The sequence below is a fragment of the Dromaius novaehollandiae genome, chromosome 1, assembly GCF_036370855.1.
Source record: "Dromaius novaehollandiae isolate bDroNov1 chromosome 1, bDroNov1.hap1, whole genome shotgun sequence".
Lineage (NCBI taxonomy): Eukaryota > Metazoa > Chordata > Aves > Casuariiformes > Dromaiidae > Dromaius > Dromaius novaehollandiae.
The window spans coordinates 18,727,873-18,755,625 of record NC_088098.1 but is presented as its reverse complement, the minus strand read 5'-3'; the positions used below and the strand labels follow the sequence as shown (position 1 = coordinate 18,755,625).

At 37.4% G+C, this 27,753-nt stretch overlaps 2 protein-coding genes and 1 long non-coding RNA gene across 6 annotated transcripts; 2 read left to right on the top strand and 1 right to left on the bottom strand.

The window, feature by feature from the left end:
- Positions 1-1,635: 1,635 nt before the first annotated feature.
- On the top strand, positions 1,636-6,048 carry LOC112990936 (secreted frizzled-related protein 2-like). The gene is made up of 4 exons (XM_026113040.2): positions 1,636-2,235; positions 2,816-2,985; positions 3,891-3,983; positions 5,050-6,048. Exons 1-4 carry the CDS (start codon positions 1,949-1,951, stop codon positions 5,358-5,360), a joined length of 861 nt encoding a protein of 286 aa, XP_025968825.1. The 5' UTR covers positions 1,636-1,948; the 3' UTR covers positions 5,361-6,048.
- Positions 4,456-7,477, bottom strand: LOC135327492 (uncharacterized). The gene is made up of 3 exons (XR_010387690.1): positions 7,230-7,477; positions 6,696-6,846; positions 4,456-4,586 (listed from the first exon to the last, which is right to left on the bottom strand). It is a non-coding gene; the product is annotated as an uncharacterized LOC135327492 (long non-coding RNA).
- Positions 7,478-7,641: 164 nt separating this feature from the next.
- Positions 7,642-26,635, top strand: HDAC10 (histone deacetylase 10). 4 transcript variants are annotated; one of them, XM_026113065.2, is made up of 22 exons: positions 7,642-7,749; positions 8,187-8,554; positions 8,664-8,730; positions 9,640-9,774; positions 11,968-12,064; positions 12,753-12,850; positions 12,931-13,035; positions 13,251-13,319; positions 13,950-14,076; positions 14,681-14,746; positions 15,128-15,187; positions 15,572-15,661; positions 16,563-16,669; positions 18,026-18,093; positions 18,586-18,859; positions 19,492-19,582; positions 21,266-21,351; positions 21,837-21,890; positions 23,314-23,398; positions 23,841-24,026; positions 24,956-25,115; positions 25,838-26,635. In XM_026113065.2, exons 3-22 carry the CDS (start codon positions 8,666-8,668, stop codon positions 25,861-25,863), a joined length of 2,049 nt encoding a protein of 682 aa, XP_025968850.1. In that variant the 5' UTR covers positions 7,642-7,749; positions 8,187-8,554; positions 8,664-8,665; the 3' UTR covers positions 25,864-26,635. The 4 variants fall into 4 exon arrangements, with proteins under 4 accessions (XP_025968850.1, XP_064362521.1, XP_064362525.1 ...); XM_064506451.1 differs by lacking the exon at positions 21,837-21,890; XM_064506455.1 differs by lacking the exons at positions 7,642-7,749; positions 8,187-8,554; positions 8,664-8,730 and adding an exon at positions 11,292-11,539 and having other exon boundaries at positions 9,646-9,774.
- Positions 26,636-27,753: the final 1,118 nt, after the last annotated feature.

Below are 27,753 nucleotides of genomic sequence, written 5' to 3'. Positions count from 1 at the left end.
GGTACTAGGAAGAGCCATGTGAAATTGTGGCTCCCAGTGATACCCATGCAGATATAGCAACAACAGGACTTTCACTGAGTTGTAAACAAGGCTCTTTAACTTATGGAATACATGAAGCACCTGACAAAAGGATACTACCGTGAGGTGTTTTATCCAGCCAGATCAGCCTGGTTAGGTATTGGGTTCCTCTGCTTTGAAGTGAGATAAGAAATACCAAGAAACCACATTAATTGGAAGAAACTCAGAGCCAGAAACAAAACATGAAAAGAAAAACTGAGCATTTCTCTTTTTAAATATGTATTTAATTCCTAGAACCTTGCGTGCTGTCATTTTTTTCAACATATTTAAACAGAAACTGTAATTCTTCAGTAGCTTAGAATAAAGAAAACAGTTAAGGAGAAATTAGTGGGGGGTTGTCACTGACTTCATTGATTTCACTGATGCTAGGATTAAGAATCTAACATTTAGGTATAAGCATATAGATGGCATGCACCACACTGTCTAAGTGTACTACATCTAGTTATAAGCGTAAAAATCTGCTGTTTCTGAAAAATGTATTTTAATGAAACATCAGTAAGTACTATCATCTGCTACACTATTATGAACATTCTTATTTTAATCTATTAATCAAGCCATACATTTCATGGTAGATTTAATATTAGTAAATCTACCTGCATGTTATTGATATCTAAAAATGTATGCTAATAAATCATATAAAAAGAAATGGAAATAAAAAGGAACACTCATATCTAGTTGGAAAAAATGCTTTAATCGAATCTGTTTTTAAAATCTTCTACTCCTTTATCTGTTTCATGCTGAAACTTTTCTATTCATAATAGGTAAGTTACATATTACTCAGAACTCTGTCACCTGAACTGATTCCTCAACCTCACCTCTACAGCTAACAGCTGTTTTTCAGTACTACACTAAGAGCAGTAATGACATACTGTGTCAGTAATTCTGGGTTTTTTAATTTATTATTTAAGAAATTAATACTGGCTTTTATGCTACAAATGGAAAAAGTACACGCCCAGTATTTTCTTTCACATATTTTAATGTAATTATAATTATTTAATAAAATATGTGAAATACTGAATTATTTGAGCATTTGTAAGGGGAGCCATGTTCATCTGAAATAACAAAACTTCATAGGCTTACCCATCTTTTCATTTCAAATAAATATCAATAGTCATAGTAGTACTACAATATTTTTCGGTTAGAAAAGATTTGATCCACCACTGAACTTGCATAAATGAAAGGTGGAAGTTCTATAGCCAGCTGATAGTGAGATACCCTAATCAGTAAAACAATTCTTTATTTTAGGGTGCCTATTGAAATAAGTAGAAGCTAAAACTTTTAGCATGTCATGGTATAGGGATCTAAATTTCCAGACAAAATGCTATCTTAATAGCATAAGGCTGTTTTTTTATAGTACTAGACCAAATAAAGAAAGTACCTCTCCTACACTGTAAAACAGTGGAAGAGACGCAAGCAATTAGCACAAGCAAAACATTTTCACGTGATAAGTCAGTCTGGGCTGTTTTTTCTGCCCAGTCAGCAGTGTCTGAAAACAAAGGAGACACAGCAGCCCTAGGAGACAGCTTGTCTGCCCAACCATTTTTCCAGGGGATCTCTTAATTTGATTCAGAAAGCATACAGCAAGCCTTCTAGGTGTCAAAATTTAATATGCCACATAGCACGCTGCAGCAACCGACACTCAGGCATGTGAAACCCTCTATCAAATCTGTGTCTTTAAGGAACATACTTCTATGCTTTTGTCTCCACCTCCCTGGTTATCACAACAATCACTTGAGTAGGCAATAAGACCAGGTCTTGTCTCAAGTGATTTGGTAAGTAGTTGACAACCAATGCTTCATTAAGCTCTTGGGGTATATAAGCCCCAAGGGTTTTGACAACTCCTATCCAGCAGCCCAGGAGTCACTGGAAGATGTTCTGGACAGCAAAGATACTTGCTTTTGCTCTGAGCACTTTCCTAAGAATGGCAACAGGCTTTGACATTGGATTATCCACCAAATGTGTAGCGATACCTAAGGAGATGGATATGTGCCACAAGATTGGCTACTCTGAAATGAGGCTTCCCAACCTGATGGGGCACACGAGCATGGCAGAGGTTATTCTGAAGTCCACCACCTGGCAGTACCTGGTGCACACTGACTGTCACCCTCACGTGAGGACGTTCCTGTGCTCTCTGTTTGCACCCATCTGTTTAGATACGTAAGTACCACATCACAGTACAAAAATCCAGACTCTTTGCCAAAACAGGGATCAAATCAAATGCAGGTTTATCTTAATCTAAAGGTGACCTCCACTCCAATAACTTATCTGAAATAATTTTGTTAACTTTTTTCCTGCTCATTGGATAAAAATGTACCACAAACATGTTCCACTTAAACTTTAGTTTGCTTAGGGAGAAAGAACACTGTTGCTAAAGAATATCATGTTTTATTTTGTTACAGTTAGAATGTTATTCTTGTTTTTAATTTAGGGTTGAACCTAGGTGCCACTGAAATGAAACACCTATTGTGAATAAAGTTACGCTTTTACCAAATCTTTTCTTAGATAGTGATAAAAAATGTTTAAAAAACTGTGACTTAATTCCATAAGCATAGTCCAGTCCATATACAGACCACTTGCATAAAATAGGCACAGCTGCCACTTCTAGAGCTGTACTATTATGGGGGAATGTTAAGTGTCAATGAAGATGATGTACTTTGCACAGAAATTACTGTTGAAATAGTTTCTGTTATCTCTGAGTGAGTTTAACTGATTCAGCCCGATATTTCCTTTGGCGCAGGTTTATCCATCCTTGCAGGAGTATGTGCATTGCTGTTCGTGACAGCTGTGCACCCGTGCTGGCCTGCCACGGGCACTCTTGGCCTGACAGTCTGGACTGTGATCGATTCCCTGCAGACGAGGACATGTGTCTGGCATCTCTTGCAAAGGAATATAACTACCTGCACAAAGGTAAATGGAAGATGGGAGAAGGGAAAGGGGAAGGTGGCCATACAATGTGTTCCACAGAATCAAGAAGAGACAAGGGTATCTGGTTCCCAGACAGTGTAATTCCGTAAATGGAGTCGTGTCTATGCATACTTCTGTATCCTGTTTGTGCATATAGCAGGGGGAAGTGCTAATATTTGCAGTGCAATCTGGATCAGATTTCAGCTGGTATTAATCAGCATAGTCTCAATAAAACGACATGTAGATAGTCTAGTAAATGGAGGAAGGTGATTATCATCCTGCACGGAGACAGTCTGTATCATATCCACTACAGCATACTTGATTTATTTTGCAGTCTATTTATAAATTTTTCAATGGCCCTTATCACTGTGGGGTCTGATAAACTTATATACACAAAGAATTGGTCTTCGATCAGCTCAGAAAAGTTGGGAGGAATCATTTTCTGATTTTCCTTAGGAAAACCTGAGACACTGTGAAATTAATGTTCAAATCCTCAAATGTGCTCAGGCTTATTAACTTCCGTAGAAAAGAGTAGAAATTGGTTGATGTTGGCACATCCAAATTCATATATTCACAATCCTAGTGCAGCTGAAACCAGGATCACTAACAGAATTGTTCACCTAACCTGTTCCCCATCCACCAGAGCTGTATAAAAAAATAATATAGTATTTGATGCTGATAACTGACTTTGTCAGTCTGAACAAGGACTGAATGGGCATGGAGAATTAAATTCCTTTTCATCACTAGCTGTTTTCAGGGAAGCATGCAGACATTTACATTATCACTGTCCAGTTGTATATTTTCTTTGTCATACCTGTAGTTAAACAGTGGGCTCCCAACTTTCACAGCCACAAATTAATGCAAAAGATTCTAAAAGGTAACGATGAGACTTTAACATTTATTACCAGTGCTGCCAAAGCCTGTGTGCCAGACCTGCCCAGCAGTGGAAGAATTCTTTACACACAAAAGAATACTTGAAGTTTTCTGTGACAATAACTTTGGTAAGTTCTTGCTAATATGACTGCTATTAAAGAAACTAATAGCTCTTCTAAAATGCTTTAAAATTAGGATTAAAATAACTGGCAGTTTCTGCTGGGATTTCAAAGTCTAAATCCTGAGAGTTTGGTTACTGATTTAACCAACCCTAGGTTATTTTTTAGACTATGTTCTTTCTAAATAAAATATAAGGAGGATTTATTTTACATGAAAGGTTTCTTTATGATCTATTTTACAATCAGGTAGCTTTTCTGTTCTTGTTTAGTTGGTTACCTTGTAAAATGGAAAATATGCGTGGCAAAAGCAGCCAAATAAGCAGGTCTGTTGTCTTAGTGGTTAAACCCAAAGCAAAGCTTTGGTTGTTCTACCAGTGAGTAAGGGCCCTTGTTACTTGTATGCATGAGTTGTATTAATGACACTCGGCTTACTCAAAAGAAGACTCGGAATTATAACAGTAAAAGAAATTCTTACCTCATGTGTCTTATTGGAGTGACAGGCAATACTTTTGAGTTTACCCTAGAAGCTTCCTGTAGAGCCCTTTGAAGTCAATGCAGAGACTCTTAGTGATAGATCAAGTGTTGGTAGAGTTAAGTGGGAGAGGTAGATGCCTGTAATGAAAAGGGAATAGCTAAAAAAGGATGGTATCAGCAAGAATTACCAGCTATTTTTGCTGAATGCTTCATAGCACCAACAAAGTGAGTTTCAGTAGAATTGCTTGGGTGACTTGGGCTGCCTTGTGATGTTAGAATAACACTTAAAATATCTAATTAATAAGGTTAGAATATCTAATTATCCACAAAGTCTAACATACACCCTGATGATAAAAATATTAGTGACCTTTCTGAAAATATTATGTTTTCCTAGTTGCATGATTCAGTGAAGAAATTCTCAACATAGCCTTTATTTTAAAAATGTTTCCAACTGTATATTGCTGCTGAAGAAGACATCACCATACTCTCTCATCATAAATTACAATAGTATTTTTTAAGGAATTTTTTCCACTTTACCTGGTAGTGTTTCTTACTACATTTGAGTAAATGGAGTGATTTACATGGTTTTTTTTTTCCTTAGCAGTGAAAGTAAAGCTGTCCAAAAAGAGAACAGTACTTGGTGATCAAGAGTATAACACTGAATGTCAAGTGGAATTCATTATCCAGGGCTCAATTCTGCCTTATGAAACACAGAATATGATACAACAGTGGCTGCTTATCAATGAAAACTGCACAGAAAGGATGACTCAGACCCATCGTCCTATGGTGTATCTTCTTGTGGGGAATATTGAAGCGGGTGTCGTTTTAGTAAATCAGGTTTATCATTGGCAGAGGAGGGACTCCCAGCTGACTTTGGCCACTCAGAAGTGGAGATACCATAAATGCTTATAAATATTTATCTTATTATCTGTAAAAAAGATAATTACACTTCTCATGCCAAACCTATCTTGTAAATAGAAATGTACTATAAGTGGAATGTAAAGTCTTCTTTTCCTTTTAAAATGTATTATAAGTTGAACTCAGACTCCATGTAAGCAGGCCTATTTTCTCTGGTGTTCCAGCTGTTCGCATCAAGTTTGAAATTGGTCAACCACATAAAAATGTTTCTTTGATATATTTCAAAAATGTTTTCAAATATGTATGAAACCTGACATAAAACAGTTTTAATTCAGATCATAGCCAAGTACATTTAATGTAGTTTCCCGTACTGTCCATCCTGCCATTTTCTCGGAGTTACCTACATTTTTCCTTAATGTTTACTTAATCCACTTGATTTTCTCCCATTAGAGTATCGTAAAAGAAGGTGGCCCTCTGCTGGTCACTTTTGCAGGAATCGAAATAAAGAGGAATAAATAACTGTGTAAAGACTCAGTGGTTAGCCCTTAACCATAGGAAGATTTGGTTATTTCTTGTCATTTTACAATGACAGTGTTGACATTGTCTTGGTAACATGAGAGCATAGGCTAAATGTGTTTTTGAATCTTCTTCTTCTTGAGTGACCATCCTGAACTTACATGGTTCAACTGGAATCTCATCAGCCTCCTCTAATGAATTGTCCATTTTCATTTTCTTAGTTGAAATAAAGCATTAGATACATTAAAAAAGTCAATTCAGGAATGTTACTAACTGTCTAAGAAGACTGCAGGAGGCTAAGGGGATAATAACAATTCAAGAAATACAAAACAGGACAGTGGCCACATAATTGGCATCCTCAGTTGCAGTGTGATATTCTGAGCTGCTACCAAAGAGCACATGAAGATGGACTTGGCTTAATTTTAGTTTACTTCAATGAAGATGTGTAATAGTCACAAAAACAGGTAATTGACAATACATAAATTAGAAGGTGTTTCAGTAATATAGCACCTGTTTGTGGCTGTATATTTTTGAAACAAATACTGGAAAAGTTTATGGCCAGCAGCTTTCTAAAAGTCCAGTCTGTCATGATCTGTGTTCCTGACAAGACCTCGGTGAATGTAGGCCACATACATGCTCCTGATGACACTTGCTCCATCACTTCCTACCACGAACTGGAAAACTAGTAGAAACTGAGGAAAAAAAGAGAAGTTGAAACAACCTATATTCAATTTGTATTGTATAATGAAGTTACAGTTTAGAAAAAAGTAGGTTGTTCAGAAGTGCAGTTCATTTGATCCTGCTGAGTCTGTGTAGGTCTCCGCTGGTAAAACAGTAAATATTTAAACAAGGCTGTCGCTGCTCTACACATACCAGCTGTTCCAGAGGGCGGCTGATGCGGGTTCGTGTCAGCGTGATGCTCAGACCCAGCAGTGAGTGACCCAGTTAAGAAGTGTGGGAGAAACAGCAGTAACCTGGTTTTGCTGTGGAATATACCATTTCTGAGGATTAGATTCTCGTTACTCTGTAAAAATAAAGGAGTAATAGCTTTTTTCAAATAGCATTTTTTTAATTTCCTGTTACTTTAGAGGATACTGTACAGTTCAGGGGTTTTTGCTCTTGGATTTGTTACGCACTAAAAGCTAAAGAAAATAATTCTAGTTCAACTGTCACTGGCATTAAAATATAATTCAAATTGTCAGGCCTGCTTTACAGAGCTCTGGCAAAGGAAAGGGGCCATACAGTGAAGATATTTTTTATTTATATCCAGTTCAAGACCTTCCATTATATACCAATGAAATGTAAAGCGGCATTAGCGCCAGTGAAAAGGAAATCTAGGAGTTTTTGAGAAATTTTCACTCCACAAGTGTCAGGCGTTCAGAAGAGCAGTGCCCTGGGAACATTTACCTTCAGAGCGGCCTTTGTAACGCATCTGCCTCCTAGGGCAGGGGGGTTTCTTAGAAAACATAAGAGTGATATCTTGTAATTTTAAAAATACAAATACTGCCATTTACTGAGGATGATAACTCCGATTACAGTGGGCAGAGCCACCAGTCCCGGACCAGGATTCTGCTTTTGGAAAAAATAACATAAAAAATAAATAAAAAAAATTAAAATAAAATAAAATAATAAAATAAAATAAAATAAAGGCAATCTCGCTCCCAGACATAATCGCCCAACACGTCTCGCCCGTGGCTTTCTGTACCCGCCCAGCGCCGCGGGCTCTCCCAGGGCAGGCGGCAGCCGCCGTGCCGGGGCCAGGCGACCTCCGCTGGGGGCGCTGCGGCCTGCCGCGACCGCCCCACCCGCCCCCGCCGGCCCGGCCCGCCCTGCCGCCTCTACGTGCGCGCCGCCCCCGGGCGGTAGCAGCGGCTCAGGCCTCGGCGCGGCCTGCTGCTTGCTCCGCTGCGGCGGCCGCAGCGCTCAGGTACGTGGCGGTGCCGCCGCGGGACGGGAGGCCGGAGCCCGCCGCGCGGGCAGGCGAGGGGGCGCGGCCCGTGTGCGCGGGGAGGCCATGCCCGCCCGGCGCCGCCCTCGGGGCGGGGCCCGGCCCGGCGGAGCCGTCCGGGGCTGCTGCGGCGGGGCGCGGAGTCAGGGCGCCTCGGGGTTGCGAGGCCTCCCTGGCGGCCGCGGGCAGAGGCGCGGAGGGGGCCGGGTTTTGCGCCTCTGCTGCGACGAGGTGCCTCAGCGGTTAACCGAGAGTTTTAATTTCTTTGAAAAGTTTTTTTCCCTCCCCTAAATAATGCCTCTTTTGTGTCTTTTAAAAGGCGTATAAAAAAGTTGTAAACATAACAAGTCCCTGTAACTGTGCCATCTGTGGTATATGTGGTCATACTTTTTATATTTTGTGGTTTTATAATGCAGGTTTTCACAAATACCTCATCTCACATCAGCCCTGGCAGGAAGTGTCTCTGTTATAGCTGAGACGAGGACAAGTCTCCGCCTGTGCTCAGCGCCTCAGCGATGTTCATAAAGCCTGTAATGCGGGCGAGAGGGGCTTGGAGAGATCGCCCGATCCTTTTGTCTGCACCAGGAATACCTGCGCTGACATTCTGAAAACTCAGATAAGCGGGGTTCTGCCTGGGCATAATCCAGTTTCAAGCTTGGTGCCGTTACTTTTGCGCTGCTTCCTCGCTAATCAGTCTTGTCAGAGTTCCTCCTGAATGGTTTTCTTGGATTTCATTGTGTAATTACAAAGCCCGAAGCGCAAAACGGCCATACAAGCAGATACAGTATGTACATATATTATCTTCTCATTAAGTAACATAATAATGTTTTAATACACATTTACTGCTTGCCTGAAATATTTGTCTTGGGATTTTTGTCTTCTTTTGTCTATAGCAATGGCTTCAGGAACAGCGTTGATTTATGATGAGGAAATGACCACTCATAAACTACTTTGGAATGAGTAAGTCAATCACATCTTGTCCTTTTTATGAATAGATTCTTATTAGGGCTGCTAAGAGAGGTGTCATGTAAATATGACATATGTATATATTGTGACATGTATATATTAGCTCAGTTTACATGAAATACCTAGTGGTAGATATCCTGCCACTTTCTTCATAAATAGAAAGTCCTTCCTTTTGTAGAAAAACTTTATTGCCAACTGGTATCCGGATGCCATAATGAGAATCCGAAGCTGGATTTAACAGGCTGTTGGCCTTCAGTCCAGTAGGCCTTAATAGGAAGTGTTTAGTTGGAGGCATCTAAGTAATCCTCTGAAAAAAGTACTTTAAGCTAATTAAATTGCTTGTAAAGCTGAAAGGCAACAACATTGGGACCTTGGGAAAAATATGTAGATATACCAGCTGAAACCCTTTTTCCAGTAGTTTAGTGGTGAATTCAGTGTTGCCCAGATTAGACATGGATAAATGCCACTTTCGTAAATTTTAGATAAATTAGACCAATGTGTTTGATGCTGTGCTCAGAATAGAACTTCACTGTTGTCTCTTCTCCCAAACCAACTTCTCAGTTGTTGACCTTTGTCTTAACCTACTGCTTTTCAGTTCAGTTCAGTTCTGGTGTGTTTGTAGTAAGTGTTGGTAGATTCAGTAGTGAATTGTGTCAGTAGCTATTGTGTTTCGTTTTTTATTTAAGAACTATATACATTTTTTTTTGCTTATGTATTTTATAACCAATCTTTTTTTGGCTTAATTCCAAACTGAAGAGTGCTTAAAGATGTATTTACTCTCACATCTTTTTATGAGGATAACAAATCTTCTTACAATGGAAGTTTCAACCTAAGCATTATAAAGTGTATTTGTAAGCCATGCTGATTTGGTATGATAGTAATGTGATTATTGCTTATTTTTAGTCCCATTTGTGATATTGAAGTGCCAGAAAGACTGTCATCCTCTTACGAGCAGCTTAAATGTTACCATCTTGTGGAAAGATGTGTCCGTGTGCCTGCCAGAGAAGGAAGCGAGGAGGAGATCCTGTTGGTTCACAGGTCTGAATTTTACTTTCCTCACCTTTCAGATTAATTCAGTGAAATAACAGACCCTCATATCTCCAGATTGTATTTTCCTCCATTTGTAAAATCTGATCCAAAACTCAATAACTTCCAGAAATTTCAGTGGAAGATAAGTAATGTTCAGTGCAGGGTAGGTGCTGAAGCATGAATCTGCTATTCCACTAAATCCCCTTTCTCACTCTTTGAATTCCTTTGAGTTATGAGTGTTGATTTATGCACAACATGAAAAGTAATTTCTAATAAGAATTGGGACAAGACCTAAAAAGGACAAAATAATGGGTATTTCTTTAGTAGGATTTTTTCCTCTTTTTTCCAAACTTCTCTGAGGTAGAGTGAACCAAACAGAAAAACTTTGCAGCTAATTTTCTGGGGAAAGTTCAGAGGAACAGCAACATGCTTGTTCTGAAGACATGGCCATGAAGTCTGCTCTGGCATTTGTCGCCTTTGTGTGATGATTCTGCAACAGACACGCATGTCGTTTGTGTGCTCGTTTTCCCTTCGTAGCAGGGAGCAGCAAGGGTAGACTTCTCTGAAAGGGAAGTGGAGTTGGGAGCAGAGCATGGTGGCAAGACAGGCAGAGGCAGTGGCCTTATGGGTCCCAACAGTACCCGCGCAAGGTGTACAGTGCAGGTCCTGTGATGGTAACCAGGTTCAGCCAAGACGCTAGATTGCCAGACAGGTCCATAGTGACAAGTCTGAGGTCAAGCTAGGGAGTCAGTCCATGGGTCAAAGTCCAGGTGCAGATCAACAGGGTTCATGGCCAGGCATGGACATTGCTGCAGCACAGCTGCAGTGTAGCGAAGGGTGAGAGCCTTACCTTGAAAGCAGCTCCTGAGGGAAGGAGGGGAGCCCCTGCTGAGACTTCCTAGCAGAGTGGTTTGGAGGGGGCCTCCGCTGAGGCTTCTAGCTCTTTCTTTCTAGGCCACCAGCTGTACTATCCCTAAATTGGTCCTGAGCCTAGTGGCCAAACCCCCAGGAGGGGAGGGATGCCTTGACGCTTGTAATGAGACCATCGCTTGATCCTGAGGCATGCTGAAAATAGTTCAGCTTGCAGAACAGTATTTTTCCTCAGAAAGTACTTGTTCATCAGAATGCAATTAGTGCCATATACAAATAAAAATTATTTTTTATGTTTAATATATTGCTGGTTGGGTACTAAAGAGACTTGATTACTAATTCCCAGTTTAGTTCCTGTTAGATGACTTGGGATAGATTATTTCACTGTCTTTGTTTCCATGGATAAGCTAGAGATAGTAGTGCTTTCTCCTTTCTTTAGCTTTTAAACGAATCACTAAACAAAACACTGTTAGATTGAAACAGACGTATAAGTGACAAATATATAGGTACTATGGAAATGTTTTGTATTTGTTCACAGTTAGGCTATGAGGCTGATGATGAAGTTCAACTAGTAATTGTAGTCATTCAGATTCTCATCATTTTAATCCTGTTAACTCATTCGTTTTGAAGCCACTGTTTTGCTTTATTTCTATTAGATGGCAGCAGTGTGTCTCACTCCGTGTGGTGAAAATCTGGTTGCTTTGGCGGCCAAGAGGAACACACATATGGTCATTATATCCTGAACTATGGCACAGCTAGGAGGGTAGATGCCATCAGCCTCCTTTATATCGCACTAGAGAAGAGTAGGAAAGCAGTGGCAGAGAATGGGTGAAACATTGATTCCAGTGCCTTAAGACTTAGTGCACTCTCGAACTAGTGAAAAGAGGAAGATGATACACACCTGGTAAGGGACTGATTCAAATGCCTTTTTTCCGTCAGGGTCATAATTCACACTGATGACTGTCAAAATCATAATTTAGTTCTTTTCGGAGTGGTAACTATATATATGATAGATTGCAAAATAGACTTGCATGATGAATGAACAGTCTTTTTGTGATAGCAAGAGTAATTGCTCTTACCACTGGAAAAGGGAAAAGAATGTTCTCATATTCCTGTAACAAACAAGAACCCTTGCTGTCTTAGCTAGTCCTTGTTTTCTTTACTGCTTGCTGCAACTAACATTCCAGAGTTCCTGTTGGACTTATGAAGTCTCACAAAAAAACATTTTAACATAAATTCTATTACTTCTCATTACATTTTGCATTTAAAAAAAAAATTATAGGTATATTTGCCTAGTTAAATGGTGTGTTAATTTCTTTCTCTCCTCTGCAGTCCAGAACACTTGGAAGTTGCAAAAAGCACCCAGACAATGGATGAAGAGGAACTGAAAAGAGTCTCTGCGAATTATGATGCTTTTTTCTTTCATCCGGTGTGCAAGTTAAACTGCTTGTTCTATTGGGAGTTACAAGCATTTGTATTATTGCGTCTGAATGGCATATTTCCACGTAGGGGAAAATTGGCAATACATTTTTTGCTGTTTAAATACACTTGGATGTATTTATGGTATTATTGTATCTGTTTCAAGTTTATTATAATGCCGTAATATAAATTGGTTAAGTGTTCTGTCATCTATTCTCTAATTGTATCATGCCAGTATAGCACACTTACCAAATGTTATTTCCTTATTTTTGTCAGTTAGCCACATCTTTGGAGACCATTAGTGACCTGCAAATCACATTTTGTTAACAGTCACTCTAAAATACTGTTTCAGGTAAAGGAGCAGAAGTCTTTTGTATTTTTCTTCTGTAAGGTTTCGTACCTTATTTTCAAAGATATCATGTCATTCCACTGGTCAATTCAGTATGCCCATCTCATGTTTCCTATATGTTCTAGAGAGAATGTCCTTATAAAGAATATGATGATCACAGATAAACCTAGTAGAGATCACATTAGAATTTATGCTGTAAAATTCTGCTTTCAGTTACCTGCATACAACTTCAGTGGAGTAGACCTCTGTCAAGACAACTTGCTGTTGTGGTGCAAAGCATGTCATGTATGATTAGTTTAAAAACAAGCTGGTAAGTGTTTGATGATAACCATGAAATTTCATTTTTTAGAGCACTTACCGCTGTGCCAGACTAGCAGTTGGAGCAAGCTTGCAGCTGGTAGACTCTGTGATGTCAGGAAAAGTATGCAATGGAATGGCATTAGTAAGGTAAGAAAATACCTGAGAAAGTCTTTGCTTTTCAGTAAAATTTCCTTTGTAGTGAATAACCATATAAAAGTTTATTTTAGGCCTCCAGGTCACCACAGCCAGAGGAGTGCAGCTAATGGGTTCTGTTTATTCAACAATGTTGCTATTGCAGCAGAATATGCAAAAAGAAAATACGGTCTACAGAGGTAAGTGCATGGTTGACTCTGGAGAAGCTTTTCATAGGCATATTCAATGGCATTTAGATACCATTTGATACTGTACCATTTTAGATTAACATCTAGTGTTCCTTGGGTGTCATGTACCTTTTGTGTATAAAAATCATCTCTGTTCATCTGTACCTCCATTAGATTGGGATGCTGTGGTTGTTCCGTTCAGTATTTTCTTTTACCGATCTATGCAGAATCCTAATTGTTGACTGGGATGTGCACCACGGGCAAGGAACTCAATATATATTTGAAGAGGATCCAAGGTTTGTAGGATATTTTGTTTATTTTTTGTGTTAGATAGTTATATATTGTTTGTCTTAACATTCTAGAAATAGAAAATCTTCCAGAATGCCTTTCATTCTCTTGGTTGTTTTAGTTTCTATATCATTCTTTATTTGTTATCAAATGGGGAAAGATCTAACAAAAAGAAATACATAAATCTACCCTAAAGAGTAGCACAAAATGAGCAATATGACTACCTCGGTTTGTCAGTAAAAAAAAATCTTGTTAAGCCAGTGTTCAAGTAATCTGTCTATTCTGTCTATTCAGGAATCTCTCTGTTCAGGTACTTAAGTAATAGTTAGACAAAACGCATTAGTTTTATATTGCTTTCTGAAGAGCTGTAGGATTAGGTTCTTGAAACAGTCTCCTTTTCTGAAAATGCCCTGTCTTTCATCTTAAAGGAACCCGTACAAGAAATTTGTAGCAGTTGTCCTAAGTTAATTTTGGTATAGGACCTACTATATGAATTTTCACAATTCCAGTCTGTTCAGAGAGCTAAGGGGAAAGGAGGATTCTATTTTCATGCTTTCAGTCAGGGCCTTCAGGTTCAGGATATAATATCAGTCTTGGGACATTTTCATCAAGTTGTATTTGTTTCTTTTGTCTTTCAGTGTTTTGTATTTTTCCTGGCATCGTTATGAACATCAGAAATTCTGGCCGTCACTCAAGGAATCTGATTATGATGCTGTAGGTTTGGGAAGAGGAAAAGGGAGTAATATAAATTTGCCTTGGAATAAGGTAAATATTGTTTACAACATGGAAAGACAAATGCTGCAGCTTTATTTCTCATACATTAGGTGACACTTTCTCTGAAAAGTGCACTGCTTCACTTACTTGGCAGATGTCACGGCACAGTACACCTCATTCCTGTCGTGGAATGTCTGCTGAGGAATATGTCTCAGAATGTGATGATGTTTAAAAAAAAAAAGATGGAGAGAGAAAAATATGCATATATTCTGTTTTTATCAATATCTTGCCTAGACATCAAATCGGAAAGTGTTTCAGGACACCGTTATATCCATCATTGCTCAGCAAAGACTTGAAGCTCATATTCAAGACCAAAAATGATAGAAATTAATATACTTAAATGGATTTTGTTTTACTTGACTTCATAAAGTTTCTTCATCTTTAACTCCTGATACTGTCTTTCCATAATGTCTAGACGAACCTTAGAAAATCTGTTATTCTGAGAGAAGAATATGACCTTCATTATATTTTTATTATTACATAATATAATATCTTTTAATGTTATTGTTACATTATTTGCATATATGTATGTATATTTATAATATAAAATAATATAAAAATAACATACTATATGTTGTTATATTATGTTTTTCAGGTTGGCATGGGAAATTCAGATTATCTTGCAGCTTTTTTTCATGTCTTGCTTCCAATGGCTTTTGAGGTAAATTTTTTTTGCTCTGTTATTTGAATAGTGAAACCAAAGACTATTTCCTAAAAACATTTTAAGCAGGTTCCTTTGAATATTTTGTAGAAGTGCAGTACCTACCAGTAATGCAAGTAGTACATTATTTCTGCTGGTATGACTGATGTCCTGATGAACTGAATAATATTTATGAAATGTTTAATTTTTAAATATTCAATATAAAGAGCTGTAATTTCTCTAGCATGAGTTAGACACAATCTTTGTTTTTATTCAAGGAGAGTCTTTATTCCTATTTATGGTCTAGTTGAAATACAGTTGAACATGGTATAATTGAAATCTAGTACAAAATGGAAGATACGACTTAAGAATGGAGACAGCTATCTCTCTGTTTTACAACAGTTTGATCCTGAACTGGTTCTTGTATCTTCTGGATATGATTCAGGAATTGGAGACCCTGAAGTAAGTAACTTGCTGTGGTCTGTGTGCTGTTTGTCATAAATCTGTTTGTAAAATATTTCTACATCTTAAATGTCTAATGATTGCTAGGTGGAATTCACTTTGACCAAACAAGTGTTTGAGTCTTTAAGTGACTCCAGGTTATTAAATATTATGATCAGACTTGTAAAGAGCAGATTATCCCAGAGGTGTAACTTATATGTCATTTTTTGCACCTTTCTTTAAAACAGTTGGTTCAGCATTTTTGTTAGATGCATACTATCAGAGCTAATGTTCCAGTATTCTGACTTAGGCCTATGTATTTCAGATTGTCAATTTTTTTCTTTTTTTTTAACCAACATTTTGAGTCAGAGTTTCAACTCTTACTAATAATTTTCTCTGGTTTAGGGTCAGATGAATGCCACTCCTGATGTTTTTGCCCACCTTACCCACTTCCTGATGCAGCTAGCTAATGGAAAGCTGTGTGTTATTCTGGAGGTAAGCTTGCTGGGGAAGGGTCTTTGTGTTAGAGCCATATAGGCCTAGCTAGACACTAGAAAGGCAAACCTCCTAACAAAATAATTTATTCTTTTCATATGTCTTTTGAGAATCAGTAATAAGTATGATTTGACAGTGCTCTTACACATTGAAATAAATGTATGTCTTAAAAAGTGATGTTTTTTAATTTGTAATTTTGATGCAAAGGAGCCTGTACTAACTGTTCAAAAAACACATCCTCCACAGATGTGTTCAGTTCTTGTGCACAGTGACTAGACTGCTGTTCTGTACAGTCTCGGACTCATTCAAATGTGTTTGATGAATAAGCTGCATTATGGATGTTTTTGCTGCAGCATTTTTCCCCTCCCAGTGCTGAAGATGTAACTGCTCTACTGGTAGTGTGTAGGAAGCAGTCCACTGTCTCTGATCTAGCAGTCTTAAATCTAGTCCTTCTTCAACTTCTGCCAAACCATCAGGTCAACTAGATCTTAAAGTGTCAGGCTATGGAGTATTTCCCTTGTACTGACGTTTTAGATGACAGTGATAGTATTTGCCTTCTAAGGAATCTTCCACAAGAATTGTTGAAGGTGGCATGTCGTGGATAGGATTAGGGAAGGGATATATTTCCAGGATTTCCATGGCAAAGTCAGAGTTTCCAAAATTAATCCAACCATCCTAAAGTGAGTTGAATCGTGTGACACCAGTGAAGTTCACCAAGTTGCCTCTAACTTACTGTTTTCAGGTTGAAAACTACTGACTTAGATGTGTTTGCATATAATTTTCCATTTCTGCAAATTCAGATATATTTCAGAAGGTTAGCTTATTTCCCACAATGCTTTTCATGTAAATTTTACAAGTATTTGTTCCTTATGTGGCACAGTTTTCTTGTTTGTTTCTCTAGGGTGGATACCATTTGAAGTCATTGTCTGAATCAGTCTGCATGACTGTAAAAACTTTGCTTGGAGATCCTGTACCTCAAATAAGTGGAGAAATGGCACCTTGCCTAAGGTAAGCCTATAAAGAATTTTACAACATCTCAGGTACTTGTCAAAGAAACTGAAGATGTACATCCTTCAAACGTTTTGCTGAAACAAGATTTTAATATGATACTTTAAAATATACTATTTTCTGCTAAGTTTTGAGACCTGTGGTGCTAAGGCAGTCAACTGTGTGGAGCGGTACTGAGATAATTAAACTTTGGGCCCGACTTCTTCTTGGAGACAATAAAATTGCATTTGCACAGTAGCGCGTCTGACCTAGTAAAGCATTCTGAACCTTGGTCCTGTATCAGTCCCACTTCTAAACAGTGTCTTTCTACAGCTTTCTGTACTGTATCTTCTGCACATCTCCAAGTATCCTATCTTCAGTCTCCTACCTCAGTAGCTGTCCTGTGACTTTCCTCAGCAGTAATATCCCTCTTGCATTTGGGTGGGTAGAAGGCAGCACCTACTGGTTGGCTGTATTATTTAAATTAAAAACTCAGATCAGCCAGAGAAGCAATGTTGATGTATATAGGCTGCTGGATGGAGTTGGATTTGTAAGCTCTGATGGATCAAAGCTGGTTATTTTGTCCTGGGTATCTGTGTTGCACTCCCAGGACATCTCACAGTACCTGTATCATCATCTCTCTTACTCCTTTACCAACTGTAGTATTTCAGGTTGTTACCATTCTTGATACTACAGATTTGATTACATATTCATCTTACTATATCAGTCCAGCCCCAAGCACCTTACAAATAATCTCCAAACATACAAAATTTGTCCGACCTGAATTATGTTTGTATGGTAGCTAGTGTAATGGGACCGTTTGCTTATAGTGCTGCCAACAATAGTGGTAACAGGAAGGAGAGATTTCAACACAGAGAATGTCAAGGAATGTGATTTACGTAGTTTCTGCTCCACTTTGAATCTTCCTGAACAGGTAATTTTGCTGTTGCAAAGCCTCATTGGTTTAGAAGGGGCTCTCTGAGGGTTTGGGTGAATCTAATTGCACCTTTACATTCTGTAGATGAAATCTCTGAGAGAGCAAGGAGTAACAGGTGAAATCCTGCCTTTCTTGAAGTCAGGAAGAGGTTTACCTCCTCAAACAATAGTGTCAGGATTTCACTCAGTGTGTGTAAATGTGCACTTAAAAAGCAGTTACTGTAAGTGTTCAGAATACATGTTCTTCACTTTTTTTGGCTTTTTCATCTAATCTTTCCAAGTGATCTGCCCATTAATTCTCATGCTCTGTTTTTCTGTTCTGCATTTTTTGGAATGGACCAGAGTTTGTTCATTTTCAGACCTTTTTTTTTTTCACTGGGGTGAATCATGTTCTCCGTATTTTCATAATTGCTGATGTTGTTAATTCTGTTTTTTTTGTAGTGCTATTGAATCTATTCAAAATGTGAGAGCAGCACATAAACCCTACTGGAAATGTTTGATGTATGAAGGTAATTGTTCTTTCTTCAAGCAAATGTGATTGGTAAACAGATTCATACTGAAACTCAAAATGCTTAAAATTAATGCCAATGGGTTAAAATAATTAAACTACCAGTTATTCATCAAATGATCGATGAAACGCTGAGGCTTCATTCAGGGCTAAATCCACAGCTGATCTGCAGTGGTATTGTTTGGTTGACTTCTGAGTGAAGCTGGTAAATATCAGACCAAAAAATAGTCCTTTAATATCTTTTTTTGAGGATTCTATATTCTGTGCCAAAAGTATGGGCATAAGATTTATGATTGTTTAAGACCTTTTCACTAGATTAAAATAAATGCATCGACGCTGGAGAGTAACATCGGTGGCAAGAAACATTGCACATGGAAATAAATACGCACACTACTAATATAAATGTACTGTATTTTGTAAGTAAATATAAATACTAACACTGATCAGGAATTAAAACATGTGAAACCCCTCATTGTTTTTCTTTTTTCTCTAGACACATCTTTTTTACAAAATCTGAGCACCAAATCACACCTACTAGAGAAGGCTAATACAAATCCTTCCACAGAACATGAATCTAAGATAACCAGCAAAGATGAAATGGTCAAAGTAGAAAGGTTTTTGGAATTGCACATGAAAAATATTCTATTTCCAGTGCCTCCCATCAAAACAGCAGCAACAATTGAGTCTAAAGCCTCAGCACATTTGCTCCCGCTGTCCATACGTGTGGTGAAGGAAATGGACATGAATGAAGTTAAAGCTCTTGTCAGGTTGGCCCTATTTGTCTAATTCTCAACATAATTATGAGCGTGAGAGATTTTGGCACAGACTGTCATCTAGTTCTGTCTTTGCCATTGTCTTTTTTGGCCTTAGTCTACTCAATCTTAGCCAGAGTTTCTTCCTCTGAAAAATGAAGAAATTGGTGTTGGTTACCACTCATATCCTTAAAGCACTTTGTAGAAAGAGTCGGAATGTCTTAGAGCAAATTATTTCAAGGGTGCTAGAACAGTTAGTGCAAGCATATTCATTTAGAGAGGGATTTTGTTAGGAGGGTCTCTTAAAGCTCTGTGATTGCCTTTAGCTGAAAACACCCAAACTGGCCTGATCTGAGGAGCTCAACTTTTTGACTTAGGAACTCCAATTCTGATAGAACTCTGTTTCCTGAATATATTCAGAGATTTGTATTTTCTTTGCAGTGCAGAATGGAAACAAGTTTAGAGAGTTCAGGATTGTCTGGCAAGAGCATTGTCATCTTCCTGCTAGTGTGTCTTCAAGAACTAATATGCAGCACACAAAATGTACCCTATCAGTACTACTGCAAGGTACCATATCAGTGTCCTCTTCAAAAAGCACTGGCTTTTTGTCCTTAACCTAGTTTTTCTTCATTTAACTTATTTTACAGTGCCTTTTATGCAGACCTTGTGAAAGAGGAGGAAACTTTGCTTTCTCTTGGGAGTATGTTGGCCGTCCTAGATAAAATACTTACGAAACAGGTAATAATCTGCTTTGATTATTTGGCGTGTTGGTTACTTCTGATTTCTGCTTTTACTGTTTTGTCATCAATATATTAGTTACTATGTCTTTCGCAACCCTGCTAGTCTTAGCTAGATTTTTCTTAGTTACAAGAATATGTATGCAAGATCAGAAAACATTTAGGAATAGTTGTTAACTCCAAGATATTTTTCTAATTATCTTTGGGCAAGATATTGTCCTGCTTTTCTGCAGCCACAGCAGATGAGGCAGTAAGAACCTTCTCATCACCCTTAGATACATAGGTGAGCCAGATATTCATTCTTGCAGTTGAGGGGATCAGGAAGCTTTGTGTCAAAAAAAACACTGAGCAGCAGCAAGAATTTCGAGCAAGAAATGTCACAAATTATTCCTGTCCTAGTGCTCAGGGTTTTGTCTTTTGTCTTTAGGAGATAGTTAACTTATGCATTTGTCTTTATTACAGGCTGCCATGCTATGTGAAGCTGTACCCACCTACCATTATTTGTAAAGTTTACTTGGAGTTGATTTTTTTTTTCTCCCTCTTTATTGATTTATTGGAGGTGCAATTCGATATTGTTCAAAACAGCACTGTATGCTATGAATGGAGTAATTCAAATTCAGGATTTGGACTCTTACTGGTCAGGAGTGCAGAGAAGACAAACTTTGAGGGTGCAAGTTTGTATTTATGTATAATAACCTGGAGAACCAAGGAGAAAAATGGCAAACAAGTTTAAAAAAAAAGAAAAGAAAGAAAGAAAAAGAAAAACACAAGTTTATAATTACGTCCTAATAAATCAGCATTGCCCTTTGAACAAAAAGCCCTCTCTAAAAGTATCAAGCTTGTGAGGAAGAGTTACTATCAGAACGGCCTCTTCCTTGTAACCTTGCTTCCTTCCTACTGTTGGTAGCCACATCTGTAGACTTCAGGGACAACTTTCCATTCTTTTTCTCTGTTTTCTTTTTTCTTTTCTTGTTAACATTTGCTAGCTTTAAAGACTGCATGTAGCTCTAGGAAATCCTATAAATAGTTCAAAAAATGATAACTGGCGAAAAGAAATAGAACTTGCCATGAGCTGCAGATGCTAAGCTGAGCTTTTTATGTTGACAGATACGAAGAGAAGGAAAGCATTTTCTTTTTTTCTTTTTTTTTTTAGATTTCATGTAGTTCAAAGTATTACAGAACAGAAATGAACACTTGAAGATTGAATGAATATTATTGTCATTTGTGTTTACCAGAAAGTCACTTGCCATAGTGAGAGGAAGAGGCAGAATTAGAGATCAGAAAGAATCTTCTTTTCATGGTGTGCATTCTTCTGGTGCAGTTTGCCTACTGGCACACTAAGTGTATATCGGATCTACACATTACTGAGAGAGCCAATAAAGATATCCTTCCCCCAGGGAAGCCTTTTTCACAGTTGCCTTTCAACATAGTACAATATTTTAGAAGTAAGCTGCCAAACAGAAGAGTTCCTTGGCATAACAATCAAATACGGCCTTTTTGTAGAAAATTGCTAACATTTTCTTACTCTTACTGTGATGCATCATATAGCTCCATTTCATGCAGCTTTAGTTTTGTTTGAATGATACTTATATACAAATAAAAAATAGAAACATTTGTTACAAATAAAAATGGCATGGTATTGTGAAGCACTAATTATTCCTTAACAAAAAAATATATTTTGTAGGTGTGCACTGGAATTGCAGAATCACCCACAGCTTCTGTTTCTGTTGCTGTTGCACTAAGACATTCTGTTCGTTTCGGATTTCAAAGGTGAATTTGTGTCTTTTGCATTCGGGGCCCTTTGACAAAACGTAAAAATATGATAAAAGTGTATAAACTATTTCAATTTGTCTTAGAAAAGCTTCATTTTTAAACAAATAGCACCACCAAAGGCATAGCATTTTCATATTCAGTGCAGTCAATATTGTCTATACTGCCAAAAGCCTTCTGTCTTACCAAAGGCAAAACACTTCTAAGGATGACTGCTGTGATAGCCCAGGCTTTCTGTGTCAAATTTTGATTATCTTTTCCCTGAGGGCATTTCCCCCCTCCATGTTTGACAGGAGAGAAGACATTCACTTGAGCTGTCCTGGATATATTTTCTTTATATTTCTAATGGACCAAGTGCAGAAACAGTTTCCTTTTTTTATGTATCTAATCTATATGCAAACTCTTTAAACAAATAGCACTAATTTAAAAAAAACTACTCATAAATGTAAGTGTATGTATGCATGGTTTTACTTTGTGTTCTGCAGAGTGCTCTGCATATTTGTTGGAGACAGGGAAATCATACCAAACACGGAAGATGGGTAAGGTTTCTCTTTACGTTAGGGAATCAGATCCCAAATACTTTATAAATGTTTCTAAGTGTCTATATGTGTGATGAAATGCACTGAGGAATCACTCATGACCTGATGTTTATTAATTTTAACCTGAGACACAATACAAACCATCCCCAAATATATCTCTAAAGACAAACCTCTATTTCTAAATGGCACTTTAAACCTACCACTAAACTCATGAGGTATTATCCTTTTATAGCGAATGAAATTTAGATTGTTACTGAATATGTAAGCAATAAAGATGGCAATATTTAAGAGGGAATTAAAAATGGTGAGAAAAGATAGGAAAGAAAGTATGCATTATGTTAAAATGATATGATAAAAATGAAATTGCATATGAACAAATTGAAATCACAAATTAATTAAATACATTAATAAAGGTATACAAAGTGTAATCTGTATCTATCCACTGAACCACAGGTCAGGATAGATGCATTTCAGGTCCTTGTATGGAAGTAATCCAGGACTGTGTCAGACTGCAACAGTAATAAAAGATGCTCCAATAAAGGCCCAGGTCTTGATTAGTCCTGTTGAACAGTTAGAAAAGCTGGCTACATACTTGGGCAATATCTGTAAAACAACTCAGAAAACAACATATTTGTTCTTACCCAGAGTTAGGTGTATTTTATGAGTGATTGGATATGCACGGAAGGGAAGCAGAGGCAGAAATCAGAAGGAATGGACAGGGCTGGGACTTCATACATTGTTCCCCAGCTGTCCGTAATTCACCTTGTCAAGGAAGTGAACAGAAACACAAGATTTTTGTGCAAGTAGCTGTAGCCTCTCACTGTTTCCCAAAGTCCATATGAGTTTCAGAGAATGGATGATTTTCTTCAGCTGATCTATACCAGACAGAACTGCATCTTCAAGTCTAGATCTGTTTGTATTCACAAAACATTGTGTAGGTCCTTGATTTATTGAAGACAGTATCAGTTAACTGTTCCAGAGCTGCAGCTGGCACCAGGCATCTGTTACAGACATACCTTGTCAAATACCATGCCAAGATGTGTCAAGGATGCCAATTTTTACATAGCCTTTGCTACAGAGAGTAAACAGTCTGCTGCAGCCTGTTACGTGTACTATGTACTAACTGTAGGGGCACATACTGCTGATGTTGAGTTCTTTATTGAAAGTCGTCTTTACATATCTGTATCTTTCTTTGCCAGCTCTCCTTTTTCTTAAAACTGATTTGTCTGTAGTCATCAATGCTTTTTTAAAATATGAAAAAAGTAAGATTTCAATTTTAATTGGCATCAGCATTATGGCATTTAATAATGTAAATAACTTATTTGCTACTGAGATAAGAATTAGTGTTTAAAGAATGATAGAGGAGTTTTTTATCTTATTGGAAGTTTTTGGTTAAATACTAGGACGTGCTTTTTATTTACAGAAGAATACTCATGATACATGTTTGTGAGAAACAACAATCTGAAAAGACCAACTCTAAACACTATATTTCACTGAACTGGAAGGAGGTAAGGTTCACTTCCATAAGGTAAAAACTGTTTTTCTTTAAACATAATGAATAGAATATATTTGCAGATTCGTAAGATGACACAGAGTTATATCCCTCACTGAAGTTTGAATATTTGAAAATACTTCCTTTTTGCCCTATCCCTTGTGCTTCTCCTTCACAGGTGTTTAGTCTATGTTAGAATGCATAGGTCTGAGGAAAACTTCAGTAGCTACTTCTTCTTATCTTCAAGAAGGCAGAGTCACAATGTGAAGAGAGTAAGGGGGTGATGAGTAATCAGTATTGAATAAAGCTGCATTTTTAATAGATTGTTGTGAAAACAGATCAGTATTCTCTTTCCTAGGTCAATTACAAGTTTTTTGAGGTTCACCTTATTTCTCTATTTTATACCTGTGAATTTGACCTTTACATTTATGCTAAACTGTTTCTCATTTTTGTTGAAGGGTGCCGAAGGAAATGACTTCTTTTCTGCTGTATTTGGATTCATTCTTCCTGTAGCATATAGTTATCAAGCCAACTTAACAGTAATAGCTGTTGGACCAAACAAGAGCCTTGGAATAAATGAGATTTCTTTACTTTTTGGTTTACTACGAGGATTAGCTGAGTCTCGAATTCTTGCAGTGATTGAGGTGAGAAATGGTACTAAGCTCTGATCATTCAAAGTGTGTAGGACAGAATTCAAATTGAGCAGCAGCACGCCTGGCATGGAACTGCCTAGACCTGCCCAGTAGAAAATACTGGCTGTATCTACATTGTGTTTGGTACCTCTGAGTTCAAGGCACAAATATCCCAAGTTTCTATCTGTGGGGGCAGAGCTTGAGTATAAGCTATTGTCATCCCTATGCCTGAGAACCAGACCAGACAGAAATACGTACCAAGCTGTAGAGAATCTGCATAATTGAGAAGCTGAGGTATGAATCCCATGCTTGAACTAATGGTTATGTCTGTAGAGAGATCTATAGAGAACAGAGGTTGTTCTAATAATTTGCCTCAGCTTGTGGTTTAGCTTCCCTGTCCACTTGGGATTCCACAGCTCAGGGTTCTCTCCTGAAAATGAACTTGCTCTTATTTGTTAAAGAAGTGATATGGTCTCTTTTCATCAAAAGTGACTGAAAGCAGCATATTGTTCTGTTTATCCTAAAACACTAGATTTCCATTCTGTCTCTGTCCCGTGCTATGCTCTATCACAGCAACTTCCATCATCCAAAAACTAAAGGTAAACACATGCCTTGAAGAAATAACTGAAATACAGAGTTTTATATTGGTACTTTCCAGATAACCCCATAGCAGGATTTTCTAATGCATGTGGATTTTCTAATGTGTGCTTTGCTTTTTAGAATAATTGAAAATTCATTTTCATCCATTTAAAATAAAAGTTATGTTTTTGAAAATAGTTGTTAATAATCTTCATATATTATGGATACTTCCGAAAATAATTTCTGTGAGCAAATTACATTGATTTAGACTGAAGCAAAATGTACCACTGTAAATAATGCATGAAGCAAACAAATTCCATTCTTTCCTTCCCTTCCTGGAGCATTTTTTTCTCCTGCAATAGAACACAGAGATAAATCTAATGCAAAGTGTAGCTAAAGCTTTAGTGGGTGATCCTACACCTGACTTCGGAGTCTATGCACCTCCTACCCAAGAAAAAGTACATAAAATAAAAATATTAAGAGACCAACTTCAGCAGGAATGGAAGATGCTTCAGTGTTCAGGTAAGTCATCTCTTTTTATCTTTAGTTCTTACTAATACATGTAAATTTCTGAAAGATAATAAAATATAGCTAGATCCTATAGCATTAAAGCGAGTGGGAGTTCTTCACTGGTCTAATGGGAACAGGATGAAAGTTTAAATGCATTTGATTCTGCCACTTGAGCCAGAAAGCACTAAACTGTAGCACAGTAACTACTCTAAGGAGCTGTCAGTATTGTTATTCCAATATTTTATATTATCTATCCTGAAATGAAACGACCAAAATATTCTGAAGATTCGTTATAAGATGTACACTGGCTCTGACTGTTAACTTGTTTTCTGAGTATAGCTCAGAACCAGCTAACATTTTTATGTATTTAACTGGACTCCAGAAATTCCATATAACTCAGTAGTGATTACTCTTCTTAAGGTACATTTGTAAGTAGTTGAGGATCAAGTAGTCTATTTGTACAGGAATCAGATTAAGCAGGTGTATATGCTTTGAAGCATACTTCTCTAGAAATATTTCTCTATTGAATAACTTAGGCTTTCTAGCAGAAATACCATAAACTTAAAGAAATAATGATAAAGGTGGCTGTACCTCTCTGAAATAAGATGTGATTCTCTCTTTCACAGGAAGTGGTCAACAGCAGTAGTCTTGTTCTGATTAAAATGTTCTTAAGGGTTTGGGAATTATAGTGTGAGCTTGACTAATAACATTTTTTTATTGCTGTTCTTTTTTAGTGAAGAATGGGATTTCAGGAAATTGACTTCACTTCAGAATCATTTTACACAGCAGCAGCAGAAGAAAATGCATTGCTGTTTGGTTTGCTTTCTAAATCATCAAGAAAAGGATAGTCAATCTGTAGCCAGAACAAGAGCCATTAACAATTGCTTCATCTTTTTAAAATGTAAAATCCATATTTTCATCTCTGTATCTAAGGAATTGTACATGCAAATTCTATATTGGCACCAATTATGCAAGACTGACTCTTGAAAACCTACTCCTGTACCTTCCTCATTGCATATTGGGACCAATGTTACTTGTGACTGTGAAGTCAGGATTGTATATGCAGTAGCTTGACTACATGAAAGCAGAAGTAGTCTAGAAGATAGGAGTCTGTAATGGGCAATAATAATATCCAAAATATTTTTAAATTGTTCAACATAATATCGAAATGCTTGCCCTACTGCCACCACTACTCTTTTAATGAGAGTTTAAACTTAACGGCAGATCCCTCAGCCTAATGAAATGTTTTTTCTGATTTAATGGATTCTTCTAACATGGACTTTTCTCTTAATTTTTCTGATAAATAATTGTCTGGTTAAGTACTTGCAGGAAGTTAAGAAAAAAAACAGTGAACAGCTGTAATATTTGTATTTCCTAAATCTCACCTGAGTGGTTGAGATTAAATTCAGTTTCCTGAACTATACAGGACATAAGAGAGGAAAAAGATAAAAATATTTTGCATACATATAAATTACAAATATATAATTGAATAAAGCAATGAAAAGATTAAAATAACATATATGCAAGAGAGAGCCTTTTTAGTACTTGTATTTGTTTATTTAATCTATTGAATAAGGAAGCAAGAAATTCCTGATTTTACATCCCTTTATTAGCAGTTTCTTCTGTGACTTCAGCTATCCCCTTTATCTTTCTGATTGCATTTCTTCACCTGTGAAAAATAATGTTGCTCCCCGCTCAGATTTAAATAGGTCACATTTATGTGAAACATTTTAAAATGGAAAAGCTCTGCAGAAATAGGGAGTGGTGTTATTAAATGCAGCATTAAAATGACTGCGTTCTGACACAGGGTTTGCGTGTTTCAACTTTGGCAGTATCTTTAAAGGAGATAGTTGGTAGCCTGAAAAGTCTTGATTTGTTGTTGAATATTTGAGCAACAGTTTATATTGAAGTAGTTACCACTGCTGCTCTTGCCAGTTTTCAGGTACTAGACCAAAGGCTGGCTGTAAGTCTACAGACAAACTCTGTCTTTTTTGAAACGTTGTTCCTCTCTATGCTGTAAATGTTCTGTGGATAAGGGACTTAATTCTCCCCTCTTTCAAACATTAAATTTCTGAATAATGACAACAAAAAATCCCCTGCAGATTTGGGAGGGGCCTAGGACTGACATAATGTCAGACATAAACATCCTGAAGCAATGGCAGTAATTAGGGTCTTGTTTTACAGCACCCCAGATACCATTTAGTGCTCATTTTGAAGAGCACTTTTCTGTGACTTAAAAATAATGTTTATGCACATTTCCACAGGTTTCCCGCAACTACTAGGGTTGGTACTGGGATCATAATTTGAATGCTATAATTACTATAAATACTACTATAATACGTAATTTGAATACAGCAATAATTTGAATAACTAAATCATTTTTCATGGTCCTTTTTTCATAACTGTGCCAAGTGCTACTCTTCTAGTTCATACTGATTTTCAGTTATTGCTGGATGGAAAAAGGTTTCTAATCTTTGGAAGTTTTGAAATGCAAAGAAAATCTATTCCAAAAGAGAGGAAAAGTCGTATCAAATATTTTTCACAAACAGAAGAAGTTGAAAACTACTAAGTTCTTCTGTTTCCACTCAGAATTTCATTAATTTAAAATAAGCTTAACTGTAAACTGTTAGGAAAAGTTGCTTTAAATTGA

Excerpts from the sequence above, each read along its gene's own strand:
- LOC112990936 (XM_026113040.2), top strand. The coding sequence starts at position 1,949 with ATGTTCTGGACAGCAAAGATACTTGCTTTTGCTCTGAGCACTTTCCTA. Across the intron at positions 2,236-2,815 it reads GCACCCATCTGTTTAGATAC|GTTTATCCATCCTTGCAGGA; the intron begins GTAAGTACCACA and ends CCTTTGGCGCAG. Across the intron at positions 2,986-3,890 it reads ATATAACTACCTGCACAAAG|TGCTGCCAAAGCCTGTGTGC; the intron begins GTAAATGGAAGA and ends ATTTATTACCAG.
- HDAC10 (XM_026113065.2), top strand. The coding sequence starts at position 8,666 with ATGGCTTCAGGAACAGCGTTGATTTATGATGAGGAAATGACCACTCAT. Across the intron at positions 12,065-12,752 it reads ATGCTTTTTTCTTTCATCCG|AGCACTTACCGCTGTGCCAG; the intron begins GTGTGCAAGTTA and ends TTCATTTTTTAG. Across the intron at positions 13,320-13,949 it reads ATATTTGAAGAGGATCCAAG|TGTTTTGTATTTTTCCTGGC; the intron begins GTTTGTAGGATA and ends TTTGTCTTTCAG.